Below are 27542 nucleotides of genomic sequence, written 5' to 3'. Positions count from 1 at the left end.
AGCTCCATGAAAATCGATTCAATCCATTAAAAAGAGGCTGTGAGTTTTTCCCCCTTTTTTTTTTGAGGATTATTTCCGTCCAGGGAGGATCAACTCCCGTTTAATCCCATTTTTCCCGCCGTTTTCCTCCAGGTTTGGAAATGTCTTTATTGGGTTTTTTTTGTCTTTTAAAATGTTTTCCATGGAGGAAATTCCACCTGAGCTGCAGGAATGGCCCCAAGCAGGTTTTTCCCCGGGAATATTTCGAAGCCAAAGGAAAAAACTGGGAATTTTCCCGACGGCAAAGGATGTAAAAAATAACGGATGGAGCCTCAAATTGACACCAATTATTGGAATTTCCTCCTGGCTTCCAAGTTTTCCTTAATTTGGGAATAACAGGCTGCTTTGGGGACCTTCTTGGAGCTGACAGTGCTTGTAAGCTCTTGGGATTTATTCCATCCTTCGGATTTATTCCATCCTTTCCCTCTTTGTGCCCTGAGACCTTGATTTGATATGATTTTGTTTTATTTTTTGTTTTATTTTTTGTTTTATTTTTTGTTTTATGTTTTGTTTTATGTTTTGTTTTATGTTTTGTTTTATGTTTTGTTTTATGTTTTGGTTTATGTTTTGGTTTATGTTTTGGTTTATGTTTTGGTTTATGTTTTGGTTTATGTTTTGGTTTATGTTTTGGTTTATGTTTTATTTTTTTGTTTTATTTTTTTGTTTTATTTTTTTGTTTTATTTTTTTGTTTTATTTTTTTGTTTTATTTTTTTGTTTTATTTTTGAGGGGTTTTCTTATTTATTTTTTTATTTAATTTTTTTCTTCATTTTTTCTTCATTTTTTCTTCATTTTTTCTTCATTTTTTCTTCATTTTTTCTTCATTTTTTCTTCATTTTTTCTTCATTTTTTCTTCATTTTTTCTTCATTTTTTCTTCATTTTTTCCTCATTTTTTCTTCATTTTTTCTTCATTTTTTCTTCATTTTTTCTTCATTTTTTCTTCATTTTTTCTTCATTTTTTCTTCATTTTTTCTTCATTTTTTCTTCATTTTTTCTTCATTTTTTCTTCATTTTTTCTTCATATTTTTTGCTGTTTTTTTGCAGTTTTTTTTTTTTTTGGTTTTTGAAGCTTTTTGGGGGAGTATTTTGGGTTTTGTTGGTTTGGTTTGGGTTTTTTTTTTATTTGGGCTTTATTTGGGATTTGGGGGTGTTTTTTGGTTTTGTTTGTGATTTTTTGGGGGTTTTTTGTGTGTTTTGGGGGGTTTCAGTTTTTTTTTCCTTTTTCTTTTTTGTTTTAGTTTTGGGGGTTATTTTGGTTTTTGGGGTATTTTGGGGGGGGTTGGTGGGTTTTTTGGGGTTTTTTTGGGGGGGTGGTGGTTTTTTGTTTTGTTTTTGGGGTGTTTTTTGCTTTTTTGGTTTGGTTTTTTTGTTTGTTTTGGTTTTGAGGTTTTTTTTGTTGGGGGCACCTGATTTTTGGGGTTTTTGTTTGTTTTTTGGGGTTTTTGGCCTTTTTTGTTTGTTTTTGGGGGTGTTGAGTTTTCTGGTTTTTTGGGAGATATTTGGGGATTTTTTTGGGTTCTGTTTTTTTAGGATTTCTGTTGTTTTCTTGGCAGTTTTGGGGGCTTTTTGGGGTTTTTTTTGTGTTTTTTTGAGGGGACCTGGGGGTTTCTGTTGTTGTTTTTTGTGGGGTTTTGGGGTTTTTTTGTTGTTTTTTGGGGGTTTTGGTTTTTTGTTTGGTTTTGGGGGGATTTTTGGGGGTTTTTTGGGGGGATTTTTTTGGGGTTTTTTGACAGTATTTTTGGTTGTAGTTTTTTGGGGGTTTTGGGGTTTTTTGGGGGTGTGTTTGTTTTTTTGTTTGTTTGGGAGGGTTTTGGAGGTTTTTTATGGTACTTATTTTTTTGGACAGGGTTGGGGTTTTTTGGGTTTTTTGGGGGATTTTTTGGTGTTTTTTGGTGATTTATTTTATTTTTTTAATTCACTTTTGGTTTATTTTATTTTTTAATTCACTTTGTTTCCCTTTATTTCTTGTTTCTCTTTTATTCTTGTTTCTCTTTATTTCTTGTTTCCCTTTTATTTCTGTTTCCCTTTTATTTCTTGTTTCCCTTTTATTCTTGTTTCCCTTTTATTTCTTGTTTCCCTTTTATTTCTTGTTCCCTTTTATTTCTTGTTTCCCTTTATTTCTTGTTTCCCTTTTATTTCTTGTTTCCCTTTTATTTCTTGTTTCCCTTTTATTTCTTGTTTCCTTTTATTTCTTGTTTCCCTTTTATTTCTTGTTTACCTTTTATTTCTTGTTTACCTTTTATTTCTTGTTCCTTTTATTTCTTGTTTCCCTTTTATTTCTTGTTTCCCTTTTATTTCTTGTTTCCCTTTTATTTCTTGTTTCCCTTTTATTCTTGTTTCCCTTTTATTTCTTGTTTCCCTTTTATTTCTTGTTTCCCTTTTATTTCTTGTTTCCCTTTTATTTCTTGTTTCCCTTTTATTTCTTGTTTCCCTTTTATTTCTTGTTTCCCTTTTATTTCTTGTTTCCCTTTTATTTCTTGTTTCCCTTTTATTTCTTGTTTCCCTTTTATTTCTTGTTTCCCTTTTATTTCTTGTTTCACTGCCAAAATTCCATGTTTCCAACCCATCTTTTCCTTTAGTCAGTGAGGCTGTGCCTTGTTTTTCCCCATCCAAATATCCCGGAAAAATTCCATGGTGGTATCTTGGTGACCTGCTAATACTGGGATATCTCCACACCTGGAATATCTCCCATTCCCTTCCCCTCCCAGTCTCTTGGTGCTTCCACACCCAGAATTCCCACTGTTTTCCCATTCAGACCAACCCCTTTATTTTAATTGCACATTTAACGGGAATTCTGGGATCTCCCTCCATAGTTTTTATCCTGGAATCCCGGGATGGTTCGGGTTGGAAGGGACTTTTTGAAGGTTCAAGGGATTGTGAAACCCGGAGAAGTCACTCCTGGAAATTATTTATCAGGGATCAAGGATAAAGAAAAGATCAAGGGAATTGTTCGGATTCCTTGGAAAAGCCTCAAGTTGATGAGTCACCCCAGAATTCCAGGATGGTTTGGGTGGGAAGGGACCTTAAAGACCATCCAGTTCCAACCCCAGGGACACCTCCCACTATCCCAGGTTGCTCCAACCCAGCCTTGGACACTTCCAGGGATCCAGGGGCAGCCACAGCTTCTCTGGGAAACCCATTCCAGCCTCTCCCCACCCTCCCAGCCAGGAATTCCATCCCAATATCCCATCTGCTCCACATCCCTTTCCTGTGGGACCTCTCAGCCCCCTCTGGCTGCTCCATCACGATGGACTGGATCCCCAAGGAAGTCACTCCTGGATTTAGGAACCTGAAGAGCAAACCCAGGCTGGAATGCAGATGATTCCTGTCTGGAATGACCTTCCAGTGACCTTTTCTCCCTGATAATTTGTTGTGCCTCCTTTTTTTTTCTTCGATCCTCATTTTTATCACCAATATTCCCATTTAGGCTTTAATTTCCTCGCGTTGTTGCCCGGAAAAGGGAAAGGTTCTGAGGGAGCAAAGCTGAGCATTCCCCAGGATGGGCAAAGGGGAAGGAATTCCGGGATTTATGGACTTCAATGCCCATTTTTTTAAACCAGGATGAGCTGAGGAAAAGCTCCTCTTGCCACTCCAAACCTGCAGCTATAAATCCTCTTTTTTCCCCGCAGATGAACGACTTCCCAGGCTCTGGGCTGATCCCAGGAATCCAGAAGGAGCTTCTTCCCAAGGGAAATGTTGCTGTGTGCCCGGATCGTGGTGCTGGCCCTGGCTGTGCTGCCCTACGGAGCTGGGGCCGCCCATGAAGGTATGGAAAAGTGGGAGACCGGGAATGCAGCACCTTGGTGGGGGTGGTGGGACGCATCAGGGAGGAAAAGGCCTTTTCCAAGGAGCTCATGCCATGGATACACCCAGGGATGATCCCAGGGTGGAGCTGCAGTGCTGCTGCCTTTGGCTTTTCCATAGGATCCTTTTAGTTGGGATTCTGTGGATAATATGGAGCACCTGAGCTGGTCCCAAAAGGCAGGGATTAGGATTTATGGGAAATCAGGGCTCTGCTCCTTTTCCTGCCTCTGATCCTGCTCCTGGCATGGATACACTCATGGATGATCCCAGGATGGAGCTGCAGTGCTACTGCCTTTGACTTCTCCATAGGATCCTTTAAATTGGGATTATGTGGATAACGGAGCACCCGAGCTGGTCTCAAAAATCAGGGATTAGGATTTCTGGGAAATCAGGGCTCTGCTCCTTTTCCTGCCTCTGATCCTGCTCCTGGCATGGATACACCCATGGATGTTCCCAGGGTGGAGCTGCAGTGCTGCTCCCTTTGACTTTTCCATAGGATCCTTTTAGTTGGGATTCTGTGGATAACAGAGCACCTGAGCTGGTCTCAAAAATCAGGGATTGGGATTTATGAGGAAATTAGGACTCTGCTCCTTTTCCTGCCTCTGATCCTGCTCCTGGCATGGATACAGGAAAATGAGGAATTAGGGGGAAATTAAGGACAACAAATCCTGTTGCTTTGGGAAGCTTCTGATTACCCATGAGTTCCATCCAACCTGACTTTGGATAATTCCAGGGATCCAGGGGCATCTCTGGATGGGAAAATTTCCTGGATGAGAACATGAAAATGAGGAATTAGGGGGAAATGAATCCTGTTACTCTAGGAAGCCCCTGATTGCCCATGAGCCCCATCCAACCCGACCTGGGACAATTCCAGGGATCCAGGGGCATCCCTGGATGGGAAACTTTGCCTGGGTGAGAACATGAAAATGAGGAATTAGGGGGAAATTAAGGGCAACAAATCCTGTTGCTGTGGGAAGCTCCTGATTACTCACAAGCCCCATCCAACCTGGCCTGGGACAATTCCAGGAATCCAGGGGCATCCCTAGATGGGAAACTTTGCCTGGGTGAGAACATGAAAAGGAGGAATTAGGGGGAAATTAAGGACAACAAATCCTGTTGCTGTGGGAAGCTCCTGATTACTCACAAGCCCCATCCAACCTAACCTTGGACAATTCCAGGGATCCAGGGGCATCCCAGATGGGAAACTTTGCCTGGGTGAGAACATGTAAATGAGGAATTAGAGGGAAATGAATCCTGTTGCTCTGGGAAGCTCCTGATTACCCACAAGCCCCATCCAACCTGGCCTGGGACAATTCCAGGGATCCAGGGGCATCCCTGGACGGGAAACTTTTCCTGGGTGAGAACATGAAAATGAGGAATTAGAGGGAAATAAATCCTGTTGCTGTGGGAAACTCCTGATTATCCACTTTATCCCACCTCTGCCTCCCTTCCCTCGCTGTGGAATCCTGGGAGCTCGCGAGTCTCCATAGGGGGGTTTCCCTGCTCCCTAGCTCATTCCAAAGGGTGGGATGAGCCTCCCTACCCCTCTCCTCCCTCTCAGCCTGCAGGACAGCAGAGCTGGCCGACGTTCTGTTCCTCGTGGGACAATCCCAGGGCGTGGGCAGGGAGAGCTCCCAGCTGCTCCAGGACTTCGTCGACAGCACAGCGCGTTCCTTGGAGAACCCAGGAATGGGGAAAGGAGGGATCCGGATGGGAGCAGTGCTCTACGGGGAGGAACCAAGGTGGGTCTGTCCTTCCTCCCCCTCCAGCAGCTTCTGTGGGGTTCCTACAGCCCTGGAACCCTCTGGGGGCAACCATGGCTTGAGTTCTGGAGCAAGGGTTGAGTTCCTGAGCAAGGGTTCAACCACCTGCACCTCGAGGTGCTTGGCCATGGGGAGGAACCAAGGTGGGTCTGTCCTTCTTCCGCCATCACCAGCTCCTGTAGGGTTCCTACAGCCCTGGAACCCAAGATGGGCAACCATGACCCCATGGTTGAGTTTCTGAGCAAGGGTTCAACCTCTTGAGCTGAGGGTTCAACCCTGAGTACCACCAGCACCTCGAGGTGCTTGGCCACGGGGATGAACCAAGGTGGGTCAGTCCTGTCTCCACCTCCAGCAGCTCCCGTAAGGTTCCTACAGCCCTATAATCTCTGTGGCCAACCATGACCCCATGGTTCAAGAGTTGAACCCTCACCAATGTCACCAGCACCTTGAGTTTCTTGACCATGGGGATAAACCAAGGTGGTTTATCTTCACCAGCTCCTGTAGGGTTCCTACAGCCCTGTAAGTCCAGATGGCCAACAATGTCCCCATGGCTCAAGAGCTGAACCCTCAGACCCTACAGGTGCTTGACCACAGGGAGAAACCAATGTGGGTCCGTCCTTCCTTCCCTTCCAGCAGCTCCTGTAGGGTTCCTACAAGCCCTGGAACCCTCTGTGGGCAACCATGACCCCATGGCTCAAGAGTTTAACCCTCAGACCCTACAGGTTCTTGGCCACGGGGAGGAACCAAGTTGGGTCAGTCCTTCCTCCACCATCATCAGTTCCTGTAGGGTTCCTACAGCCCCGTAACTCAAGATGGGCAACAATGTCCCCATGGTTGAGTTTCTGAGCAAGGGTTCAACCTCTTGAGCCGAGGGTTCAACCTTCAGCAGTCACCAGCACCCTGAGGTGCTTGGCCATGGGGAGGAAACGAGGTGGGTCAGTCCTTCTTCCACCTCAGCAGCTCCTGTAGGGTTCATACAGCCCTGGAACCTTCTGTGACCAACCATGACCCCATGGTTCAAGAATTGACCCCTCAGACTCTACAGGTGCTTGGCCATGGGGAGGAACCAAGGTGAGTCAGTCCTGTCTCCACCTCCAGCAGCTCCTGTGGGGTTCCTACAGCCCCATAACTCAAGATGAGCAACTATGTCCTTATGGTTGAGTTCTTGAGCAAGGGTTAAACCCTCACCAGAGTCACCAGCATCCCAAGGTGCTTGGCCACGGGGAGGAACCAAGGTGGGTCTGTCCTTCCTCCCCCTCAACAGCTCCTGTAGGGTTCCTACAGACCTGGAACCCAAGATGGGCAACAATGTCCCCATGATTGAGTTCCTGAGCAAGGGTTCAACCTCTTGAGCTGAGGGTTCAACTCTGAGCACTGTCAACACCTTGAGGTGCTTGGCCATGGGGAGAAACCAAGGTGGGTCAGTCCTTCCTGCACCATAACCAGCTCCTGTGGGGTTCCTACAGCCCTGTAAGTCCAGATGTCCAACCATGTCCCCACGGCTCTAGAGCTGACCCATCCCCATCCTCTCGAGGTACTCGCCTTCCCCCCGGAGCTCCAGAGGGCTGGGAGGTTGGGGTTTATCCCGACTCCAAGAAGTTCCCCAGCCCCCAAATTTGGGATTCCTGGTTTTGGTCAGATTGGGGTTTTAGGATCACGGGGCTCTGGGGCTCCTTCCCTGCGCTCCCTGGGGTGGAGAGGGGAATGGAATCCTGGAATCACAGCAGGGCTGGGGTCGGAAGGGATGTTAAGCTCATCCAGTTCCAATCCCAACACCTCCCACTATCCCAGGTTGCTCCAACCTGGCCTTGGACACTTCCAGGGATCCAGGGGCAGCCACAGCTTCTCTGGGAAAACGCCAACTAAACATCCACGTTATTGCTTCTCATTCCATTATTCTTTATCCTCACCGCGTTTCCTCGCTCCTTATCCCGCCATTCCTCATTCCCAGGATGAGCATCGAGCTCACAGACCCCGCGACCGTCAGGGAAAAGCTGGCTGGAATTCCGGATCCGTCCCTGGGAAGCAGCAGCCTGAGGACGGGAGCAGCCCTGGCTTTCGCCACCCGGATCCTGTCCCGGCCGGACACGTGGAGAGAGGAGGCGGCAAAGGTGGGATATTCCTGGGAATTCCCGGGGTGGGGATCACACCTCCGGCTCCGTTATCCCAAGGCATGGAATCCACGTTCGCCTTTGCTCCAAGACCCACACGTGGGAGGTGTGGCCTGTTTGGAGTCCTGGAGCTGGAAGTTCTTTAAAGTCTGGGAATGCTGATCTGGAAGTAGTTGAAGGTCTGGGAATGCTCAGCTGGAAGTAGTGCAAGGTCTGGGAATGCTGATTGGGAAGCAGTGGAAGGTCTGGGAATGCTGACTGGGAAGCAGTGGAAGGTCTGGGAATGCTGAGCGGGAAGCAGTGGAAGGTCTGGGAATGCTGAGCGGGAAGCAGTGGAAGGTCTGGGAATGCTGAGCGGGAAGCAGTGGAAGGTCTGGGAATGCTGAGCGGGAAGCAGTGGAAGGTCTGGGAATGCTGAGCGGGAAGCAGTGGAAGGTCTGGGAATGCTGAGCGGGAAGCAGTGGAAGGTCTGGGAATGCTGAGCGGGAAGCAGTGGAAGGTCTGGGAATGCTGAGTTGGATTCCTGAGTTGGACATAGTTTCAGCTGGATCCTGAACTGTCTCCTCTGGATCCAATGGAAAGGATGAGGCTGGATCCTGAACTGTCTCCTCTGGATTGAATGGGAATGGTGAGGCTGGATCCTGAAATTCCTGGAATGCAGTGCTGGGACACAGGCGGAGCTCCTGGAAGCTGATTCCCTGGGAATTATCCTGGAGGTGTTGGGTCCTCTCGGGATTTAATCTCAGGACAGGAATTCCATCCAAAGCCTGGCTCCCGGTGTGAAATCCTCAGGAATTCCTCATGTTTCCCTTTCCTTCCCTGTTTTGTCCTCCCCCTATTCCCGCAGGTGGTTGTTTTGATCACGGATGGGAAATCCAGCGATTCCGTGGAAGCCGAAGCCCAGGCCCTGCAGGATCTGGGGGTGACGGTGTTTGCTGTGGGTATGTATGGATCCATGGAATACTGATCCATGGAAAACTGTGTGTGCACCAGCACTCCACTCCCCGCGGAATATTCCTCAGGCACGACCCCCCCTTCCTGCCAAAAATTGCTGGTTCCTGAAATGTCTCTGGATCCAATGGGAAGGGTGAGGCTGGATCCTGAACTGTCTCCTCTATATCCAATGTGAAGGGTGAGGCTGGATCCTGAAATGCCTCTGGATCCAATGGGAAGGGTGAGGCTGGATCCTGAAATGTCTCTGGATCCAATGGGAAGAGTGAGGCTGGATCCTCAAATGTCTCCTCTGGATCCAATGGGAAGGGCGAGGCTGAATCCTGAAATGTCTCTGGATCCAATGGGAAGGGTGAGTTTGGATCCTGAACTGTCTCCTCTATATCCAATGCGAAGGGTGAGGCTGGATCCTGAAATGTCTTTGGATCCAATGGGAAGGATGAGGCTGGATTCTGAAATGTCTCTGGATCCAATGGGAAGGGTGAGGCTGGATCCGGAAATGTCTCTTCTGGATCCAACGGGAAGGATGACTTTGAATCCTGAAGTGTCTCCTCTGGATCCAATGGGAAGGGTGAGGCTGGATCCTCAAATGTCTCCTCTGGATCCAATGGGAAGGATGAGTTTGGATCCTGAACTGTCTCCTCTGGATCCAATGGGAAGGGTGAGTTTGGATCCTGAACTGTCTCTTCTATATCCAATGGGAAGGATGAGGCTGGATCCTACCATACACCTTTTCACTCCCCACCCTAAGAGACCTTTCCACCTCTCATCCCATCAGCACCCAGACATCCTGTGGAATCTCTTCCACCCCTCTGGAGAACAGCTTTCCCTCTTTTACCATATGGAAGAGGCTTCCTCTTCCTCTTCCTCCCACATCCAGCTGGAGCTCCCATTCCTTGTCCCATTCCTCCTCCACAAGCACCATGACTCCAAAATCCGTGTCCAGCTCCAAGTCCACCATGTTCCTCCTCCTTCCCAATTCCCGACCTGCTCCATGGGCGCTGTTTGACGACCTCCTTCCCCCCTTTTTTTCCTCCCCTTAGGAATCAAGGATGCCGACAGGAAGGAGCTGAGCGGGATCGCCTCGGAGCCGGCGGCGGAGCACGTGCTCCACGTGGAGGATTTCCAGCTGCTCCCCTCTGTGGGCCCCAAACTCTCCCGGAGGCTTTGCTTTGTCGCCTCGGAGCCACCGCGGCCTGTCAAGACCACGCAAGGTGTGTCCAGGTTTTCCCTTCATCCTGCTTTCCATATGCCCCTTCCCAGTTCCTGGAAGTGCCTCCGAAGAGACAGAGCTCCCGCATCCCTTCCGTTTGTCGCGACGGAGCTTTAGGGGTTGGATGATCCTGGAGGAGCAGCTGCTGCTTTGGGATTGAGGTCCTCCGGGTCTTGTGGCTGCTTCTCCATGGTTTTTTAGTGATTTCAGATCCTGGGAATGGGCTGGATCAAACCAAAGGAGTGGCAAGGGGTAGGGACAGCAGTGGAGGGTTTCGTCATGGGATTATCCTGGTGAACTCTAGGTCAAGAGATCTCCAAAGGGAGGAGATCTCCAAAGGGATTTCCAAAGGGAGGAGATCTCCAAAGGGATTTCCAAAGGGAGGAGATCTCCAAAGGGATTTCCAAAGGGAGGAGATCTCCAAAGGGATTTCCAAAGGGAGGAGATCTCCAAAGGGATTTCCAAAGGGAGGAGATCTCCAAAGGGATTTCCAAAGGGAGGAGATCTCCAAAGGGATTTCCAAAGGGAGGAGATCTCCAAAGGGATTTCCAAAGGGAGGAGACCTCCAAAGGGATTTCCAAGGAGATGAGATGATTTCCGAAGGGATGAGATCTTGACTCCATCCATGAACTTCCCATGCTCCAAACCAAAGCCCTTCCCTTTTTTCTCTGGCAGCTGAGAAGATCCTGGGCCCGCGGGACCTGCGGGTGAGCGAGCACGACCACAGCTCCCTGCGGCTCACCTGGATTCCGGCCACTGGGAAGGTGATGGGATACCGTGTCCGTGTCCACCCGCTGCTGCCCTCGGGGCAGCCGGATCCAGAGGAGCAGCGGGAGGTGGGCGGCGTTCCCGTCGGGCAGAGCAACAGTCAGAGCTCCCAGGGCCGGGTCGGAGCTCCAAGTGTTGAGTTTCCAATGATTAGGTTGAGTTCCCAGGGCTGGGTGGGAGTTCCCAGTGTCAGGTGGGAGTTCCCAGTGTCAGGTGGGAGTTCCCAGTGTCAGGTGGGAGTTCCCAGGGCTGAATGAGAGTTCCCAATGATTAGGCTGAGTTCCCAGTGTTGGGTCGGAGCTCCCAGTGCTGAGTTCCCAATGATTAGGTGGAGTTCCCATTGTAGATTTTCTGTTCCCAGTGTAGATTTTCTGTTCCCAGTGTAGATTTTCTGTTCCCAGTGTAGATTTTCTGTTCCCAGTGTAGATTTTCTGTTCCCGGTGTTGATTTTCTGTTCCCGGTGTTGATTTTCTGTTCCCGGTGTTGATTTTCTGTTCCCGGTGTTGATTTTCTGTTCCCGGTGTTGATTTTCTGTTCCCAGTGTTGGGTCAGAGTTCCCAGTGTTGGGTCAGAGTTCCCAGTGTTGGGTCAGAGCTCCCAGTGCTGAGTTCCCAATGATTAGGTGGAGTTCCCAGTGTGGGGTCGGAGTTCCCAGTGTCCCTTCCCAAACCTTCTGAAACCTATCCTTTTTCTCCTCCCCCTTCTCCCTCCCCCTTCCCAAATCTTCCCTTCCCTTCCCAAACCTTCCCTTCCCCTGTGTCCGTGCATCCCCTTCCCCTTGTCCCGTGTCAGCATGACCCCAGATCCCACTCCCGCATCCCAGTGTCCGCGTGTTTTAACAAGCGACCTCCCAAAGTGTTATCTCGAGCTCTTCCCAGCCCGGCACCTTCTCCCGCCCCGGCGGTGGGATGACATCCCTTGTCCCCCATGTGACAGCTGGAGGTGGGAGGTGACACCAACACCCTGCTGGTGACAGGCCTGAGGCCCAGCACCAAGTATGTCCTCACCGTGAGGGCCACCTATGGAGACACCAACGGAGACGCCCTCGGAGAACTGGCGACTGCCAAAGGGAAAACAAGTGAGTGGGTCCTCCTCATCCTCCCAGGGTGGGAACAGGGAAAATCCCACCCCAAATCCAGGGCAAGGGAAAAACGAAGGTTTGGGAAGGGAAGGGAAAAAGGGAAGGGAGACGGGAAGGTTGGGGAAGGGAAGGGAGACGGGAAGGTTGGGGAAGGGAAGGGAGACGGGAAGGTTGGGGAAGGGAAGGGAGATGGGAAGGTTGGGGAAGGGAAGGGAGACGGGAAGGTTGGGGAAGGGAAAAGGAAATAAGGAAATTCCAGGAAAGGAAAGGAGGAAATTTCAGGAAAGCAACCTTAAAAATCATCCTTCAGGGATCCCTTGACAATCCCTGGAAGGTCGGAGGGGGATCACTGGTTCCAAGGAAACAGCTGAGGGAGAGCTGCTGCCGCTCCCTCTTTTTGCCCCTCTATCCCTGAAGATTTCCCAAGGATCTTTCCCCTGGCACTCCCTCGTGGCATGACATGTTCCCTCCCTTCCCGTGTCCTGAAGCTCCCATTCCCCCTGTCACCAACTTCCGGGTGGTGGAAGAAGGACCTTTCAGCCTGAAGGTGGCCTGGACCCCTCCCCCGGGAAAACTGGAGGGCTACAAGATCTACATCCCCAGGGGTGAGTCCACGCTTTGGTGACATTCCATGGCCTTCCCTTTGGAAAGAGCGACGAGCCAAGGGCGGGAAAGGTGCTGTTGGCTCCTGGCACGACTCTGGAAGGAGTCCAGGTTGTCCAGACAATGAGAGAGGAGAAAAGTCCTTTGAAGGACTTTCTTTTGGAGATGTTTCCTTTGGAGGAGGTGGGGGTGATGCTGTGGCTGCCTTGTCGCATCCCAATGGTTTTCCTGCTTCATCCTGACTTTGGTGGGGATGTGAGATGAGTCCAAGCCTTTGGGATGCCCCACACTCACCTCTGGGATGTTTGGATATTTCTGTGGGACCTGAAGGGCTGGGACACCACGGATTTGTGGAGTTTGAGCCACGGACACAACTCTCAGCAGCATCAATGGGTTTGGGAAACACCAACCATCTCCATGTGGTGGAATCATCACCATGGGATTTGGGAAGGCTCCACCATCCCCTTTCTCCTTGATCCTGGAGCAGTGAGTCAAGGGCAGGAAAGGTGCTGTTGGCTCCTGGCACAACTCTGGAAGGAGTCCAGGTTGTCCAGACAATGTGGTTCCTCCAGGAGAGAGGAGAAAAGTCCTTTGAAGGACTTTGTTTTGGAGAACAAGGAGATGTTTCCTTTAGAGAAGGTGGGGGTACCTGGTCACACCCCGATGGTTTTCCTGCTTCATCCTGGCTTTGGTGGGAATGTGGGGTGAGTCCAAGCCTTTGGGATGCCCCCACACTTACCTCTGGGATGTGTGGATGTTTCTGTGGGACCTGAAGGGCTGGGACACCACGGATTTGTGGAGTTTGAGCCACGGACACAACTCTCAGCAGCATCAATGGGTTTGGGAAACACCAACCATCTCCGTGGTGGAAACACCAATCATCACCATGGGATTTGGGAAGGCTCCACCATCCCCTTTCTCCTTGATCCTGGAGCAGTGAGCCAAGGGCAGGAAAGGTGCTGTTGGCTCCTGACACGACTCTGGAAGGAGTCCAGGTTGTCCAGACAATGTGGTTCCTCCAGGAGAGAGGAGAAAAGTCCTTCAAAGGACTTTGTTTGGAAGAACAAGGAGATGTTTCCTTTGGAGTTTGGAGCAGGTGGGGTGATGCTGTGGCTTTTTCCCACTTCTTTTCTTTTTTTTTTCTTTCCTTTTTCCCTGTTTATTTTCTTTTTTTACTTTTCCTGTTTTTTCTTTTTTTTCTCCTCCTATTTTCTTTTTCTTCCTTTTTATTTTTCCTGTTTTGTTTTTTTTTTATCCTTTTCTTTTTTCTCTTTTCTTTTTCTCGGCCCCGTTTTTTCCTTTTCCTTTTTTCTTTTTTCTTTCCTTTTTTCTTTTTTTCTTTTTTTCTTTTTTCTTTTTTTCTTTTTTTCTTTTTTTCTTTTTTTCTTTTTTTATTTTTTTCTTTTTTTATTTTTTTATTTTTTTATTTTTTTATTTTTTTATTTTTTATTTTTTTATTTTTTTCTTTTTTCTTTTTTCTTTGTTTATTTTTTCTTTTATTGTTTATTCTTTCTTGCTTTTTTCTTTTTTCTTTTTTCTTTTTCTTTCTTTTTTCTTTTTTCTTTCCTTTTTTCTTTTTTCTTTCCTTTTTTCTTTTTTTCTTTTTTTCTTTTTTCTTTCCTTTTTTCTTTTTTCTTTCCTTTTTTCTTTTTTCTTTCCTTTTTTCTTTTTTCTTTTTCCTTTTTTCTTTTTGTCTTTTATTTTTTCCTTTCCTCCTTTCCTCCTTTCCTCCTTTCCTCCTTTCCTCCTTTCCTCCTTTCCTCCTTTCCTCTTTTCCTTTTTTGCCTTTTTTCTTTTTTCTCTTTTCTTTTTTCTCTTTTCTTTTTTCTCTTTTCTTTTTTCTCTTTTCTTTTTTCTCTTTTCTTTTTTCTCTTTTCTTTTTCTCGTCCTCATTTTTTCCTTTTTCCTTTTTCCTTTTTTCCTTTTTCCTTTTTCCTTTTTCCTTTTTCCTTTTTCCTTTTTCCTTTTTCCTTTTTCCTTTTTCCTTTTTCCTTTTTCCTTTTTCCTTTTTCCTTTTTCCTTTTTCCTTTTTCCTTTTTCCTTTTTTCCTTTTTTCCTTTTTCTTTTTTCTCCATATCACAGAGTCATCCCTGCAGGATTCAGGATAAGCCTCCCTCATCCCCCTTCTCCTTGTCTTTGCAGCCAACAGACCAGGCCTGACCTACGAGCAGGTCCTTCGGGGCGACATCTCCTCCCACATTCTGGACAACCTGCAGGAGGACAGGGAATACAAGGTCATCCTCTACGCCGTGCACCCCCAGGGACCCAGCCAGCCCGTGGCCGCCCTGGGCAGGACAGGTAAGGGCATGGAAAAGCCAGGCCTTGGTGCAGCTAAACCCAGTTTTAACCCAGGGTTGCGTTAAATCCAAGGAATCGCCAGGTTTGAGTTTAAGGAGTTATAAGAGGTGCGATGGAATTGCTTTTATCCCATGGGTTTTAATGATGGCAAAATGAGAAATTTTTTTAATGTAAATTAAGAGTTTATTTTATGTAAATGATCAGACAAAAGAGCTTATTTTATTTATTTATTTATTTATTTTATTATTTATTTATTACACAATATAAACGCTAAAAATCTACTTTTTAGAGGATAATAGAGGGTAAAAGAGGAACAAAGCACAACCTCGAGCTGTGCCAGGGCAGGGGCAGGTTGGACATCAGGAAGGAGTGTTTTCCCATGGAGAGTGCTCAGCCATTGGAATGGGCTGCCCAGGGAGGGGTGGATTTTTCCATCCCTGGAGGTGTTTAAGGACAGACTGGATGTGGCATCAGTGCCATGGGCTGGGAACCATGGCGGGGTTGGATCAAGGGTTGGGCTGGATGATCTCAGAGGGCTTTTCCAACCCAGCTGATTCTGGGATTCTTCAGCCCCTTTTTTGGAGGTTGTTTGGCTCCAGGGTTTGGTAACAACGCGGTTCAGCTCCGGGTGTTCACATCAAACCCCTCAACATCTCAATGTGGAACTGAGACCTGATCCATGGGGGAAGGTGGCCCATCACACCAACAAGGTTTTGGGCTAAATTTTGGGGTAAATTTTGGGCTACTGTTATCCCAACAGCCTCACGCTGAGCTGGAGGTGCTGGACACCCTTGGGCTACCCAGGGACAGGGTGGATTCTCCATCCCTGGAGGTTTTTAAGGACAGACTGGATGTGGCATCAGTGCCATGGGCTGGGAACCACGGCGGGGTTGGATCAAGGGTTGGGCTGGATGATCTCAGAGGGCTTTTCCAACCCAGCTGATTCCACAATTCCATGAATCTCCACACCTCCACCTCAAGAAGGGTGATATCAGAAGAACCTGCCTGGACTTTTCTGGTATGAAATGATGGACTCCAGGCCAGCTCCCAGCTTATCTGTCCCATCAGACTTCCAAAAGCAGGACGTGTGTATCCAAAAGTAGATGAACCAGGGTGATTTTAGCATAATTAACAAGGACACAACTAACGAGGCTCCAACAGTTGATCCTGCACAATGACCTGGTTGGATTTTAGGTCTTGGCAGGATGGATCTATCCTGCCACAGCTTGGGAGGGAGGTCTGGGCTCTGCCCGGCCTTGGTTTTGCCCCTTGGATGAGGTTGGTGGCCGGAGACCTCTGACCTGGAGCAATCACAGGTTGGGTTTCCACCTCTCAGGCAGGCCAGGACACCCTGGAGATCCCTCCCACGGAATCATTAAGGCTGGAAAAGCCCTCTGAGATCATGGAATCCAACCGTTCCTCCACCACTGCCCCTTGTCCCCGAGTGCCACATCCACAGGGATTCGAAATCCCACCAGGGATGGGGACTCTACCCCTTCCAATGCCTGACCACCCTTTCCACAAGGAAATCACCCCAAATATCCAATCTAAACCTCCTCTGGCACAACCTGAGGCCGTTTCCTCTCGCCCTGTCCCTCGTTCCCTGGGAGAGGAGCCCGAATCCCACCCGACTCCTCTTTCCCAGGGATTTCCCTCAGACAACTGAGGCTGGTTCTGGTTCTCCCACCAGAGCCAGCAAAGTCCTCCCTCTGACAAGTGGTTTCTCTTCGCTGTTCTCCTTCCAGTGAAGCTCCTGCCTGTGGAAAACCTCTGGCTGCAGAACGAAACCACGGACACGCTCCAGGCGAGGTGGAGCCCGGTCCGGGGAGCGACGGGATACAGGCTCACCTGGACATCAGCAGGTGGGACACAGGGATGGGGATGGATGCAGGGGGTGGAGAAAAGGGAGCTGGGAAGGCATTGGAAGAACCAGCATATTCGTTGTCCAACCGTGGAAAGAGGAAATCAGGTTTTTTTGGGTGTGGAGTTCTCAACCGGCAGCTTCCAACGGGGAGTTCTGCCGTGGAATTCGGTGGGAAATGGTCCTGGATGCAACAATTCCCGCTCATAAAGCGGGCTGATGGATCCACAGCCTCGTTCCATGGGATTAGTGTGGGATTTCCCGGAGCTGGGGTAGCCTTGGGAAGGGGTTAAAGCTGGGAAAACGCTCCCTCGGGAACTGCGCGTCACACCCTCAGCTTTGGGGGTCACCCCGAGCTTCGGGATCACCCCTCTTTTTGGGGAACAGACTGGAAGTGCTCGTGGTTATTTCTGTTCTCTCTGTGGCACTAAACTTCCCTTCATCCCCACAATCCTCATTTTTTAGGGAGATTTGGGTGTTTGGAGCCGGATCTGAGTTTGCAGCTGGAGCTTCTTCTCCCCCTGCCCTGAACCCAAACAGGTTTTTGGGGTTGTTGCAGAGTCAGAAATTTGGGGGTGATGGCATTTTTTTGACCTTGGGAGGTGGGTATTTCCCTGGCTCAGGGCTGAGATGGGATGTCAGGACACCAGGCTTGGAATAACCAGCACATTCCCTCCTGGTTGGGATACAAGGAGACGTCTCCCACGTGGAGAGTTGGGGATGGTTTGGTTGGAGAACAGCTCCAAAAAGGTCACCAGGAGGGGAAAAATCTTTATGGGGAAGACATAAAACTGCTTTTATTGCTTTGCAATCCACTTCCCTCTGGAAAAAAACCCCATGGCACGCCTCAAAATCCAGCTGGTTTCCCAGCTTGTGTTTAATATCTCAGCTGGGAACGGAGCATGTGTGCCTAACCAGGAATATTTTTGGGATAGGGGCACCCTCAGATGAAGCAGGAAGGGCACATCCCTTCCAGTCTGGATTTTCTCGTTAATCTGGTACCAGTTAATCCCAGTTCCAGGCGTGCTAAAATCCCAAGGGGCAGCCCACTCTGGCCTCTGGATCCCCTCCCCATCCCAGGGCCGTGCATTAGGGATGCAGGGATGTCGGGATCCGGGCACTTTCTACCCATCCCAAAGCTCTGGAAGGGTTTAATTTTATATTTCTTTGATTATTAAGACGGTGATTAAATAAATATAAACGGTCCGAGCTGTGGGAGCGGCTCCAGAGGGAGGTGGGAAAAGGGGGATGGGGCTCAGGGAGCAGAAGATGGGAATGTGGCACCCTCCAGTGTCCGAACTGGAAAAGGCATCTTCCCCTTCCCCAAAATCCCCACATCCTGCTGCTGCCGGCACCTTCCGGCCCCTGGGAAACAGGGATTAGACTTTAGCTCTTCTCCTGCCGTGCTGGGAGGTTTAACTGAACCGGGTTTAGGCCCCAACGAGGATTAAATGGAAGGAGAAAACGGGGTTTGAGGAGTCATTTGGCTCCGGGGGGGAAAGGCAAGATGATCCCAGCATGGAGTCACCCAGAGCGTGGACGCTCTTTTGGGATAGCTCACCCCCCCCAGATGTGCCCATTGATGGGTTTTATGGGATTTATTCCCTCTATCCTGCAAAGCCCTGACTTGCCTTGATCCGTTGGTGACCAGTGAGGTTTCCCTGGGTTGGTTATTCCTGCCTTCCCTTCCCAAGGATGGTCCTCCTTGATCCGTCCCAAGGGAACCCAAACAGCCTTTCCCTTCCCAGAGGGCAGCATCCAGGATGTGGATGTTGCAGCACCTACAGCCACTCCATGATCCAGGGGCTGTATCCCTTGGGAATGTCGAGGGATTGGTGCTGAGGGACCACTTGTGGGACCACCCACAGTGCCAGTTGTGGGTTTTTACCTGATTTATTCCCTCTCTCCTGCAAAGCTCTGACTTGCCTTGATCTGTTGGTGATCAATAAGGATTCCCTGGGTTATTCCTGCCTTCCCTTCCCAAGGGAGGTCACCCCAGGATGATGGTCCTCCTTGATCCATCCCAAGGGAACCCAACCCCCTTTCCCTTCCCAGAGGGCAGCATCCAGGACGTGAACCTCAGCAGCACCTACAGCCACTACATGATCCAGGGGCTGCATCCCGGCGTGGAATACACGGTCACCATCAACCCCATCTTCGGGAATGTCGAGGGACCGGTGCGGAGCGGGAACGCGACGACGGGTGAGTGTCCTGCAGGAGGGGTGGGATTGGGATCGGGATCCAGCCCTCACAGACACACGGGGTGGGGGTCAGGCTGTGCTGGAATTTGCAGCCACCACTCTACTTGTTACCTCTTATCTGTCTTGGAGTTACCTTTGCTTGCTACACTGGGAATGTTTTGGGATGCATTTCCCCGGGATGTGGCGACCGGATCTCACCAGGCTTGGAGCCAGTCCCATCGTGGTGCTCCATCCTGTCCTCATCCCATGGCAAAGCCCTTCTGTGGCCTGGGCAGGATTTGGGATAGACAGTTGTTCTCCTGAAGTCCTTTCAGGAGTTTTGGGAGACCATCCCACCCTCTCCTATTTTCTCTTCCCAAGAGTTCTTTGGCAAAGACCATCCTATTCCCTCTTCCCAAGAGTTCTTTGGAAATAACCTTCTCCTATTCCCTCTTCCCAAGAGTTCTTTGGAAAGAACCTTCTCCTATTTCCTCTTCCCAAGAGTTCTTCGGAAAGAAATTTCTCCTGTTTCCTCTTCCCAAGAGTTCTTTGGAAAGGACCTTCTCCTGTTTCCTCTTCCCAAGAATTCTTTGGCAAAGACCACCCCACCCTGTCCTATTTTTTTGGAAGCTGTTGGGACCTGGATCCAAGTGGGTGACTCTTCTCTCCCGCAGTGGCCTCGAGCACCGTCCGGATGCTGAACGTGAGCGAGATTTCCACCAACAGCCTCCTGCTCTCCTGGGATTCCGTCGCTGGAGCCACTGGCTACAGAGTGGCTTGGGGTCCTACCCCAGGTAAGATCCATCTCCCTTCCAGCCTGAACCACCTCCAACTCCTCCTGGAACGTGGGAGAACCTCAGGGATGAGGGAGTAGGGGCAGGTCCCGCTCCTTCACCGCTCTGAGCAGCCTCTCCCACAATTTCAGGGCACGAAGTGAAGCCCCGGGTGCGGCTTCCGGGGGCTTTGGTAACTTTACCCATTAAAATTCCCAAATAAACATCCACAGGAAAACTCTCCTCCCTTGCCCCAGCGCACACAGGGCTGTCACGGAATCACTGAGCTTGGAAAAGACTTCCAAGATTCTTCCCAGACTCTTCAGTCTTTATTCTCTCCTGTTTTATTTCGTCTTCCCAAGAGTTCTTTGCCAAAGACCATCCCACCCTTCCCTATTTCCTCTTCCCAAGAGTTCTTTGGCAAAGAACCTTCTCCTGTTTCCTCTTCCCAGGAGTTCTTTGGAAAGAACCTTCTCCTGTTTCCTCTTCCCAAGAATTCTTTGGAAAGAACCTTCTCCTGTTTCCTCTTCCCAAGAATTCTTTGGCAAAGAACCTTCTCCTGTTTCCTCTTTCCAAGAATTCTTTGGCAAAGAACCTTCTCCCGTTTCCTCTTCCCAAGAATTCTTTGGCAAAGAACCTTCTCCCGTTTCCTCTTTCCAAGAATTCTTTGGCAAAGAACCTTCTCCCGTTTCCTCTTCCCAAGAATTCTTTGGCAAAGAACCTTCTCCCGTTTCCTCTTCCCAAGAATTCTTTGGAAAGAACCTTCTCCCATTTCTTCTTCCCAAGGATTCTTTGGCAAAGACCATCCCACCCTCTCCTATTTTATTTCCTCTTCCCAAGAATTCCTTGGCAAAGAACATCCTACCCACTCCTGTTTTCTCTTCCCAAGAATCCTTTGGCAAAGACCATCCTACCTTCTCCTATTTTATTTCCTCTTCCCAAAAATTCATTGGCAAAGACCATCCCACCCTATCCTATTTGCTCTTCCCAAGAATTCTTTGGCCAAGACCATCCTATCATCTCCTCTTCCCAAGAATTCTTTGGCAAAGACCATCCTATCATCTCCTCTTCCCAAGAATTCTTTGGCCAAGACCATCCTATCATCTGCTCTTCCCAAGAATTCTTTGGCCAAGACCATCCTATCATCTCCTCTTCCCAAGAATTCTTTGGCAAAGACCATCCTATCATCTCCTCTTCCCAAGAATTCTTTGGCCAAGACTATCCCACCCTCTCCGATTTTATTTCGTCTTCCCAAGAACTCTTTGGCAAAGACCATCCCATTCCCTCTTCCCAAGAGTTCTCTGGCAAAGACCACCCCCCCCGTCCTGTTTCCTCTTCCCAGAATTCTTTGGCAAGGACCGTCCCCGCCACCTGACCCTGGGCAGGTTGGTGACATCCCAGCAGCTCCGTGCCCTGGCTCCCGACACCGAGTACATGATCTCCGTGTCCGTGCTCTTCGGATCCGCGGAGGGCCCCGGGATCAGCACCTCGGCCAGGACGGGTGAGTCCAACAGGGCATTCCCGGAATTTCTGCGGCTCAGTGGGAATTTCAGGAGATGCCGAGGAGAACAAAGGACCCTCCCCCCCAGCTTCCCAAATTCCTTCTCCAAGAGGAGCCTGAGAGCAGCTGGATCCAAGCCCAGCCCCGGGATTTATCCCTGGTTTATGTCCCAAGGATTCTATGGGTGGAATTAGAACCTTTGCACGACTTTGTCCCTTTGTATCTTTGTACAACTTAAAAGTGGCAAATATTCAGATTTATTTATATATATATATAAATATATATATTTATATCTCTATATAAAGAGATCTATAAATATAGATAAATTTATTGATAAATATATTATATTATGCAAATTATAAATGATATGTAATATGTATTATGTGATACATTTAATATATATAGTCTATATTTAATATATATGTAATAAAGTAAATTGAATTATATTTCATAATTAATAATTTAATTAATGATTTAATAAATTATATTTACTGTATTTTATTTAATATATATTAGATATATTAATATATAGTAGATATTTATATAGATCATGTATATAAGATATATATGATATATAATGATATATATTATATATATGATATATAATGATATATATTATATATATGATATATAGTGGTATATGTTATATATATGATATATAAGATATGTTGTGTATATAATATGTATTCATATTATATATATTTAGTATATATTAGATATATAATATGATATATATTACATAATATTTTTATATATTTTATATATATTAGATATATTAATATATATTAGATATTAATATATGTAATGTACATTATATGTATTGTGTATATAATATATATTTATTATATATCTAATATATATTTACATTAGATATATTTTATATATATTATATATAATATGATATATATTACATAATATGTATTTATATATATTTAAGATATATTAGATATATTAATATATTAAATATTTATATATATAATGTACATTGTATATATTGTATATATAATATATATTATTTAATAAATATTTGATATATATTTAATATCTATTAGATATTAATATATAATGCATATAATATATAATATGTATCATATAGATAATACACTCTCCAAGTGAGGATGAGGAGACACCAAGGAGAAGCAAATTGAACCTTTTGGGATAATTTTGGCCTCATCCCAATGCCAATGAGGAGCCCTGTTGGATGGGAATTGGGGAACTAACCTTGTGCTCACCTTGCAGCTCCCCTGGGCTCCGTCCCCAACTTCAGGGTGATGTCCCTCACCAGCACCAGCCTGTCCTTGGCCTGGGGGGCCACAGCAGCTGCCACCAAATTCCGAGTCACCTGGAGCCCCGTGGGAGCGGGAAAAGGTGAGTAGGGAAAGGGGGTGACCCCAGGAGCCACCTTCCCAAACCCCAGGAGCCGCCTTCCCAAACCCCAGGAGCCGCCTTCCCAAACTCCTGAGCTCCCACCGTGGAAAAACTCGGTCCCGTGGGTGGCGGCTCCTTCTCTCCTCGGATTCCTTTGTTTATGAAATAATCCCCAAAGCTCTGGAATGAAAGTGCAGGGATGTTCCTTGATTTGGGAGTTCCTCTATTTGTGACTCTACCCCTCCGAAATTGGGGTCTTGAGGTTTTGGGAATTCATTAAATTGGGATTTTGCCTCTCCCACGTTCGGGTCTTAAAGTTTTGGGAATTTACTGATTTGTGGTTCTGTCCCTTCTAACTTTGGGTCTTGAGGTTTTGGGAATTCCTTGATTTGGGAGTTCCTTGATTTGTGGCTCTACCCCAACCTGGAGTCTTGAGGTTTTGGGAATTCCTTGATTTGGGAATTCCTTGATTTGTGGCTCTGCCCCTCCCAACTTGGGGTCTTGAAGTTTTGGGAATTCATTAAATTGGAATTTTACCCCTCCGAACTTGGGGTCTTGAAGTTTTGGAAATTCCTTGAATTGTGATTCTGCCCCTCTCAACTTGAGATTTTGGGAGTTCCTTGATTTGTGGCTCTGCCCCTTCCATCTTGGGATCTTCAGGTTTTGGGAATTCCTTGATTTGTAGTTCTGTCCCTTCCAACTTGGGGTCTTGAGGTTTTGGGAATTCCTTGATTTGGGAATTCCTTGATTTGTGGCTCTGCCTCTTCCAAACTTGGGGTCTTGAGGTTTTGGGAATTCCTTAAATTGCAATTCTACCCCTCCCAACTTGCGATCTTCAGATTTTAGGGGAATTCCTCAATTTGTAGCTCTGCCTCTTCCAAAGGCTATTTCCTTTGGAGGGGATGCCACCAGGAAGAGCTCCAGGCTCTGAAATATCCCTCTTTTTTTCCCCAGGAAAGCAGGTTGCCAAGACCCAACTCCTGGGCAGCAGAGTGTTGGCTCATCGGATCGACCACCTGGAACCGGACACGCCGTACAGGGTTGGAATTCGGGCTGTTTTTGGTCGGACTGAGGGGCCAGAGGTGACCCTGACCCACCACACAGGTTTGTCCTGGTGGGAAAACCCTCCTGGGGTTGGGATTGGAGGGTTGGATTCCTGGTTGGAGCAGCCCTGGTGGTTGGTGCCAATAATCCACGACTGGGAGCGGACACGTCCTTCCGGCTTGTTGGGCAATCCCAGATGGATTAACACAGTTCCCAGGGTTGTTTATCCACAGCCATCCCAGGAATGGAGGAGCCTCTCTGCAACCACCACTCGGGATCTTGGGGTTTTGGGAACTCCTTGATTTGTGGCTCTGGGGTCTTGAGAATTTGGGAATTCCTTGATTTGTGGCTCTGGGGTCTTGAGAATTTGGGAATTCCTTGATTTGTGGCTCTGGGGTCTTGAGAATTTGGGAATTCCTTGATTTGTGGCTCTGCCTCTTCCAACTTGGGGTCTTGAGGTTTTGGGAATTCCTTTATTTGTGGTTCTGTCCCTTCCAACTTGGGGTCTTGAGTTTTTGGGAATTCCTTGATTTGGGAGTTCCTTGTGGCTCTGCCTCTTCCAACCTGGAGTCTTGAGGGTTTGGGAGTTCCTTGATTTAGGAGTTCCTTGATTTGTGGCTCTGACCCTTTCCAACTTGGGATCTTGAGATTTTGAGAATTCCTTGACTTGTGGCTCTGCCTCTTCCATCTTGGAGTCTTGAGGTTTTGGGATTTCCTTGATATGGGAATTCCTTGATTTGTGGCTCTGCCTCTTCCAACCTGGAGTCTTGAGGTTTTGGGAATTCCTTGATTTGGGAGTTCCTTGATTTATGAATTCCTCTATTTGTGGCTCTGTCCCTTCCAACTTGGGATCTTGAGGTTGTGAGAATTCCTTGACTTGTGGCTCTACCTCTTCCAACCCGGAGTCTTCAGGTTTTGGGAGTTTCTTGATTTAGGAGTTCCTTGATTTGTGGTTCTGTCCCTTCCAACTTGGGATCTTCGGGTTTTGGGAATTCTTTGATTTGTGGCTCTGCCTCTTCCAACTTGGGGTCTTGAGGTTTTGGGAATTCCTTTATTTGTGGTTCTGTCCCTTCCAACTTGGGGTCTTGAGTTTTTGGGAATTCCTTGATTTGGGAGTTCCTTGTGGCTCTGCCTCTTCCAACCTGGAGTCTTGAGGGTTTGGGAGTTCCTTGATTTAGGAGTTCCTTGATTTGTGGCTCTGACCCTTTCCAACTTGGGATCTTGAGATTTTGAGAATTCCTTGACTTGTGGCTCTGCCTCTTCCATCTTGGAGTCTTGAGGTTTTGGGATTTCCTTGATATGGGAATTCCTTGATTTGTGGCTCTGCCTCTTCCAACCTGGAGTCTTGAGGTTTTGGGAATTCCTTGATTTGGGAGTTCCTTGATTTATGAATTCCTCTATTTGTGGCTCTGTCCCTTCCAACTTGGGATCTTGAGGTTGTGAGAATTCCTTGACTTGTGGCTCTACCTCTTCCAACCCGGAGTCTTCAGGTTTTGGGAGTTTCTTGATTTAGGAGTTCCTTGATTTGTGGTTCTGTCCCTTCCAACTTGGGATCTTCGGGTTTTGGGAATTCTTTGATTTGTGGCTCTGCCTCTTCCAACTTGGGGTCTTGAGATTTTGGGAACTCCTTGATTTGGGAATTCCTTGTTCTGTGGCTCTGCCCCCTTCCACCTTGAGGTTGTTCCCTCAACCATCTCCCTCCGGTTCCTTTTTGCAGCCGCTCCTGCAGAATCCCAGCCCATCCAACCCATCCAGGACCTGAGGGTCACCGACACTGCCGGGAGCAGCTTGAAGCTCTCCTGGAAGAGGCTTCCTGGGATAACTCACTATAAGATATCCTGGGGGCCATCCAACGGTGAGTATCCCGACCCCTCGGTATCCTGATCTCTCCATATCCCCATCCCTCGGTATCCCCATCCCTCGGTATCCCCATTCCTCCGTATCCCAATCCCCTGGTCAGGTGTGGGATGAGCCCAGAGCACCAGGAACCCCCAAAGCCAGCAGTTCAGCTCAGTTAAGCCTTTCCCCAAGCTCTAGGCGGGGTCTGAGTCTACAGGGATCAGCTGAAGCCCCAGAGCTGAGCCCTGAGCCGAGTTTTAGCCTCTAACAAAGGGATCCACTGGATCTGAGCCCGGATGGGATTTGGGAAATCCAAGCAGTTCCCTTCCAGCAGCACAGGGGACACCTTGGGTACCAGCTCTACCCTCCCTGCCCAGGTCCCACAGGATTGGGGTGAGGAAGCTGCTGGAACAAGAATTATTGATCATTCCCTTGGGGAAAGCTCCGCCCCCAGGAGGGGGAGAAATTCCCTCTGGGAATGTTTGGCTGCTCCAGGAATGTTGGGAGATCCCAACCTGCCTTCCCACAACTCCCCCCTGCTGTTCCTTGGGCTCCCTGCTCTCAGCTCCCCCTTGGGCCGATGGATTCAGGGAACATCTGATGTGGGATGTGACCTTTTCTCCCGGTGGTCCAGGCAGTCCAGGAACTCCATGGAGCCCCACAGGGCCTGGCAAACCAGGTTTCCCCTAAAAAAAGGAAGATCCAGCCTCAAATCTTTCCCTTCCAGCTGAAAAGGTTCATTTTGAAGTGCAAAAAACACAAGCGGAGAAACGTCTCCCCCGATATTCCCACTTTAACAGTCCCTCCAAACTGAGGGTTTAGAGTGTATTCCCAAATTTCCTTTTCCCACATAAATGAGTTATGGATTATTGGCTTTGCTGAGGAAGGGGAAAACAACACCGGGAGGGGTATTTTTGGATAATTCCAAAACGACACTGAGTTGTTTTTTTTTTTTTGGATGATTCCAAAACGACTCCAGGGAGGTTTTTTTGGATAATTCCAAAATGACCCTGTGGGGAATTTTTTTTCGGGATGTCTCCTCTTAGGTGGCTTGGAATCCTCCCAGCTGGTTGGGGCAGAGGCAGCTTCCTTCACCATCCCCGAGCTGAAGGAGGGCACCTCCTACACCATCCACGTGTCCGGAATGATCCGAGGGCGGGAGGGAACCCCCGTGGTCCTCACGGCCAAAACCTGTGAGTACGGGACCGTCGGATCCAAGATCCAAGAGAGTGGGATCCATGAGATCCGTGTCGGCGCCGTTTCCATCCTCGCCTCCTGACTCTTTTCCAGGTTTCCAAGAGGTTTCAACCCCACTTTTTGTGTTTCCTCTCTAGTGGGAATTCCCGGAGAGCCGCCGAGCGTTCCGGCGGCTCCGATGACACCGGATCCAAGGAGAACTCCATCCATGGCTCCCGGCAGTGTGGGGGACACTCCTCTCCCAGTGGCCACCACTCCTCTCCCAGTGGCCGCCACCACCACAAAGTCCTCACCGAGCCCAGAGACCCCCCAGGCCACCACCGGCGTGTCCCCACCGCTGACAACTCCCTCCGGGCCCAGTGAGTGGTGTCCATGTTGGGGAAGAGCCAAACCCCATAAATCCCATAAATCCCCAAAACTACTCTGGATTCCATGAGTAAGGAAGACAAGGAAGAACCAAACCCCATAAATCCCATAAATCCCCAATCTGCTCTTGATTCCTTGAGTAGGGAGAGTGGGCAATGTCAGGGAAGAGCCAAATCCCATAAATCCCCAATACTGCTCTGAATTCCTTGAGCATAGAGAGTGGGCAATGTTAGGGAAGAGCCAAACCCCATAAATCCTATAAATCCCCAAAACTGCTCTTGATTCCTTGAGTAGGGAGTGCGGGCAACGTCAGGGAAGACCAAACCACATGAATCCCAAAAAATGCTCTGAATTCCTTGAGTAGGGAGAGTGGGAATTATCAGGGAAGAGCCAAACCCCAAAAATCCCATAAATCCCCAAACCTGTTCTGAATTCCTTGAGTAGGGAGAGTGGGAAAAACCAGGGAAGAGCCAAACCCCAGAAATCCCATAAATCCCCCAAACTGCTCTGAATTCCTTGAGTAGAGAGAGTGGGCAATGTCAGGGAAGAGCCAAACCCCCTAAATCCCATAAATCCCCAAAACTGCTCTGAATTCCTTGAGTAGGGAGAGTGGGCAATGTCAGGGAAGAGTCAAACCCCATAAATCCCCAAAACTGCTGTGAATTCCTTGAGTAGGGAGAGTGGGAAATATCAGTGAAGAACCAAACCCCATAAATCCCAAAAAATACTCTGAATTCCATGAGTAGGGAGAACAGGCAATGTCAGGGAAGAGCCAAACCCTA

The 27542-nt window shown here is 48.1% G+C and overlaps 1 protein-coding gene across 1 annotated transcript in view; it reads left to right on the top strand.

The window, feature by feature from the left end:
- Positions 1–3732: 3732 nt before the first annotated feature.
- Positions 3733–27542, top strand: part of LOC116786776 (collagen alpha-1(VII) chain-like) — a 114896-nt gene continuing 91086 nt past the window's right edge. The window contains 18 exon segments of the mRNA XM_032687741.1: positions 3733–3805; positions 5405–5585; positions 7558–7717; positions 8565–8658; positions 9712–9882; positions 10557–10717; positions 11586–11727; positions 12219–12335; positions 14476–14631; positions 16377–16493; positions 18548–18694; positions 19347–19466; positions 20788–20946; positions 22186–22314; positions 23269–23418; positions 25076–25213; positions 26244–26390; positions 26532–26753. Of these exon segments, the coding sequence (XP_032543632.1) occupies positions 3733–3805; positions 5405–5585; positions 7558–7717; positions 8565–8658; positions 9712–9882; positions 10557–10717; positions 11586–11727; positions 12219–12335; positions 14476–14631; positions 16377–16493; positions 18548–18694; positions 19347–19466; positions 20788–20946; positions 22186–22314; positions 23269–23418; positions 25076–25213; positions 26244–26390; positions 26532–26753 (2584 nt within the window).

Source organism: Chiroxiphia lanceolata, chromosome 5 (genome assembly GCF_009829145.1).
Source record: "Chiroxiphia lanceolata isolate bChiLan1 chromosome 5, bChiLan1.pri, whole genome shotgun sequence".
Classification (NCBI taxonomy): Eukaryota; Metazoa; Chordata; class Aves; order Passeriformes; family Pipridae; genus Chiroxiphia; species Chiroxiphia lanceolata.
Note: the sequence above shows the minus strand (reverse complement) of the source record. Positions and strands in the feature narration are given on the sequence as shown.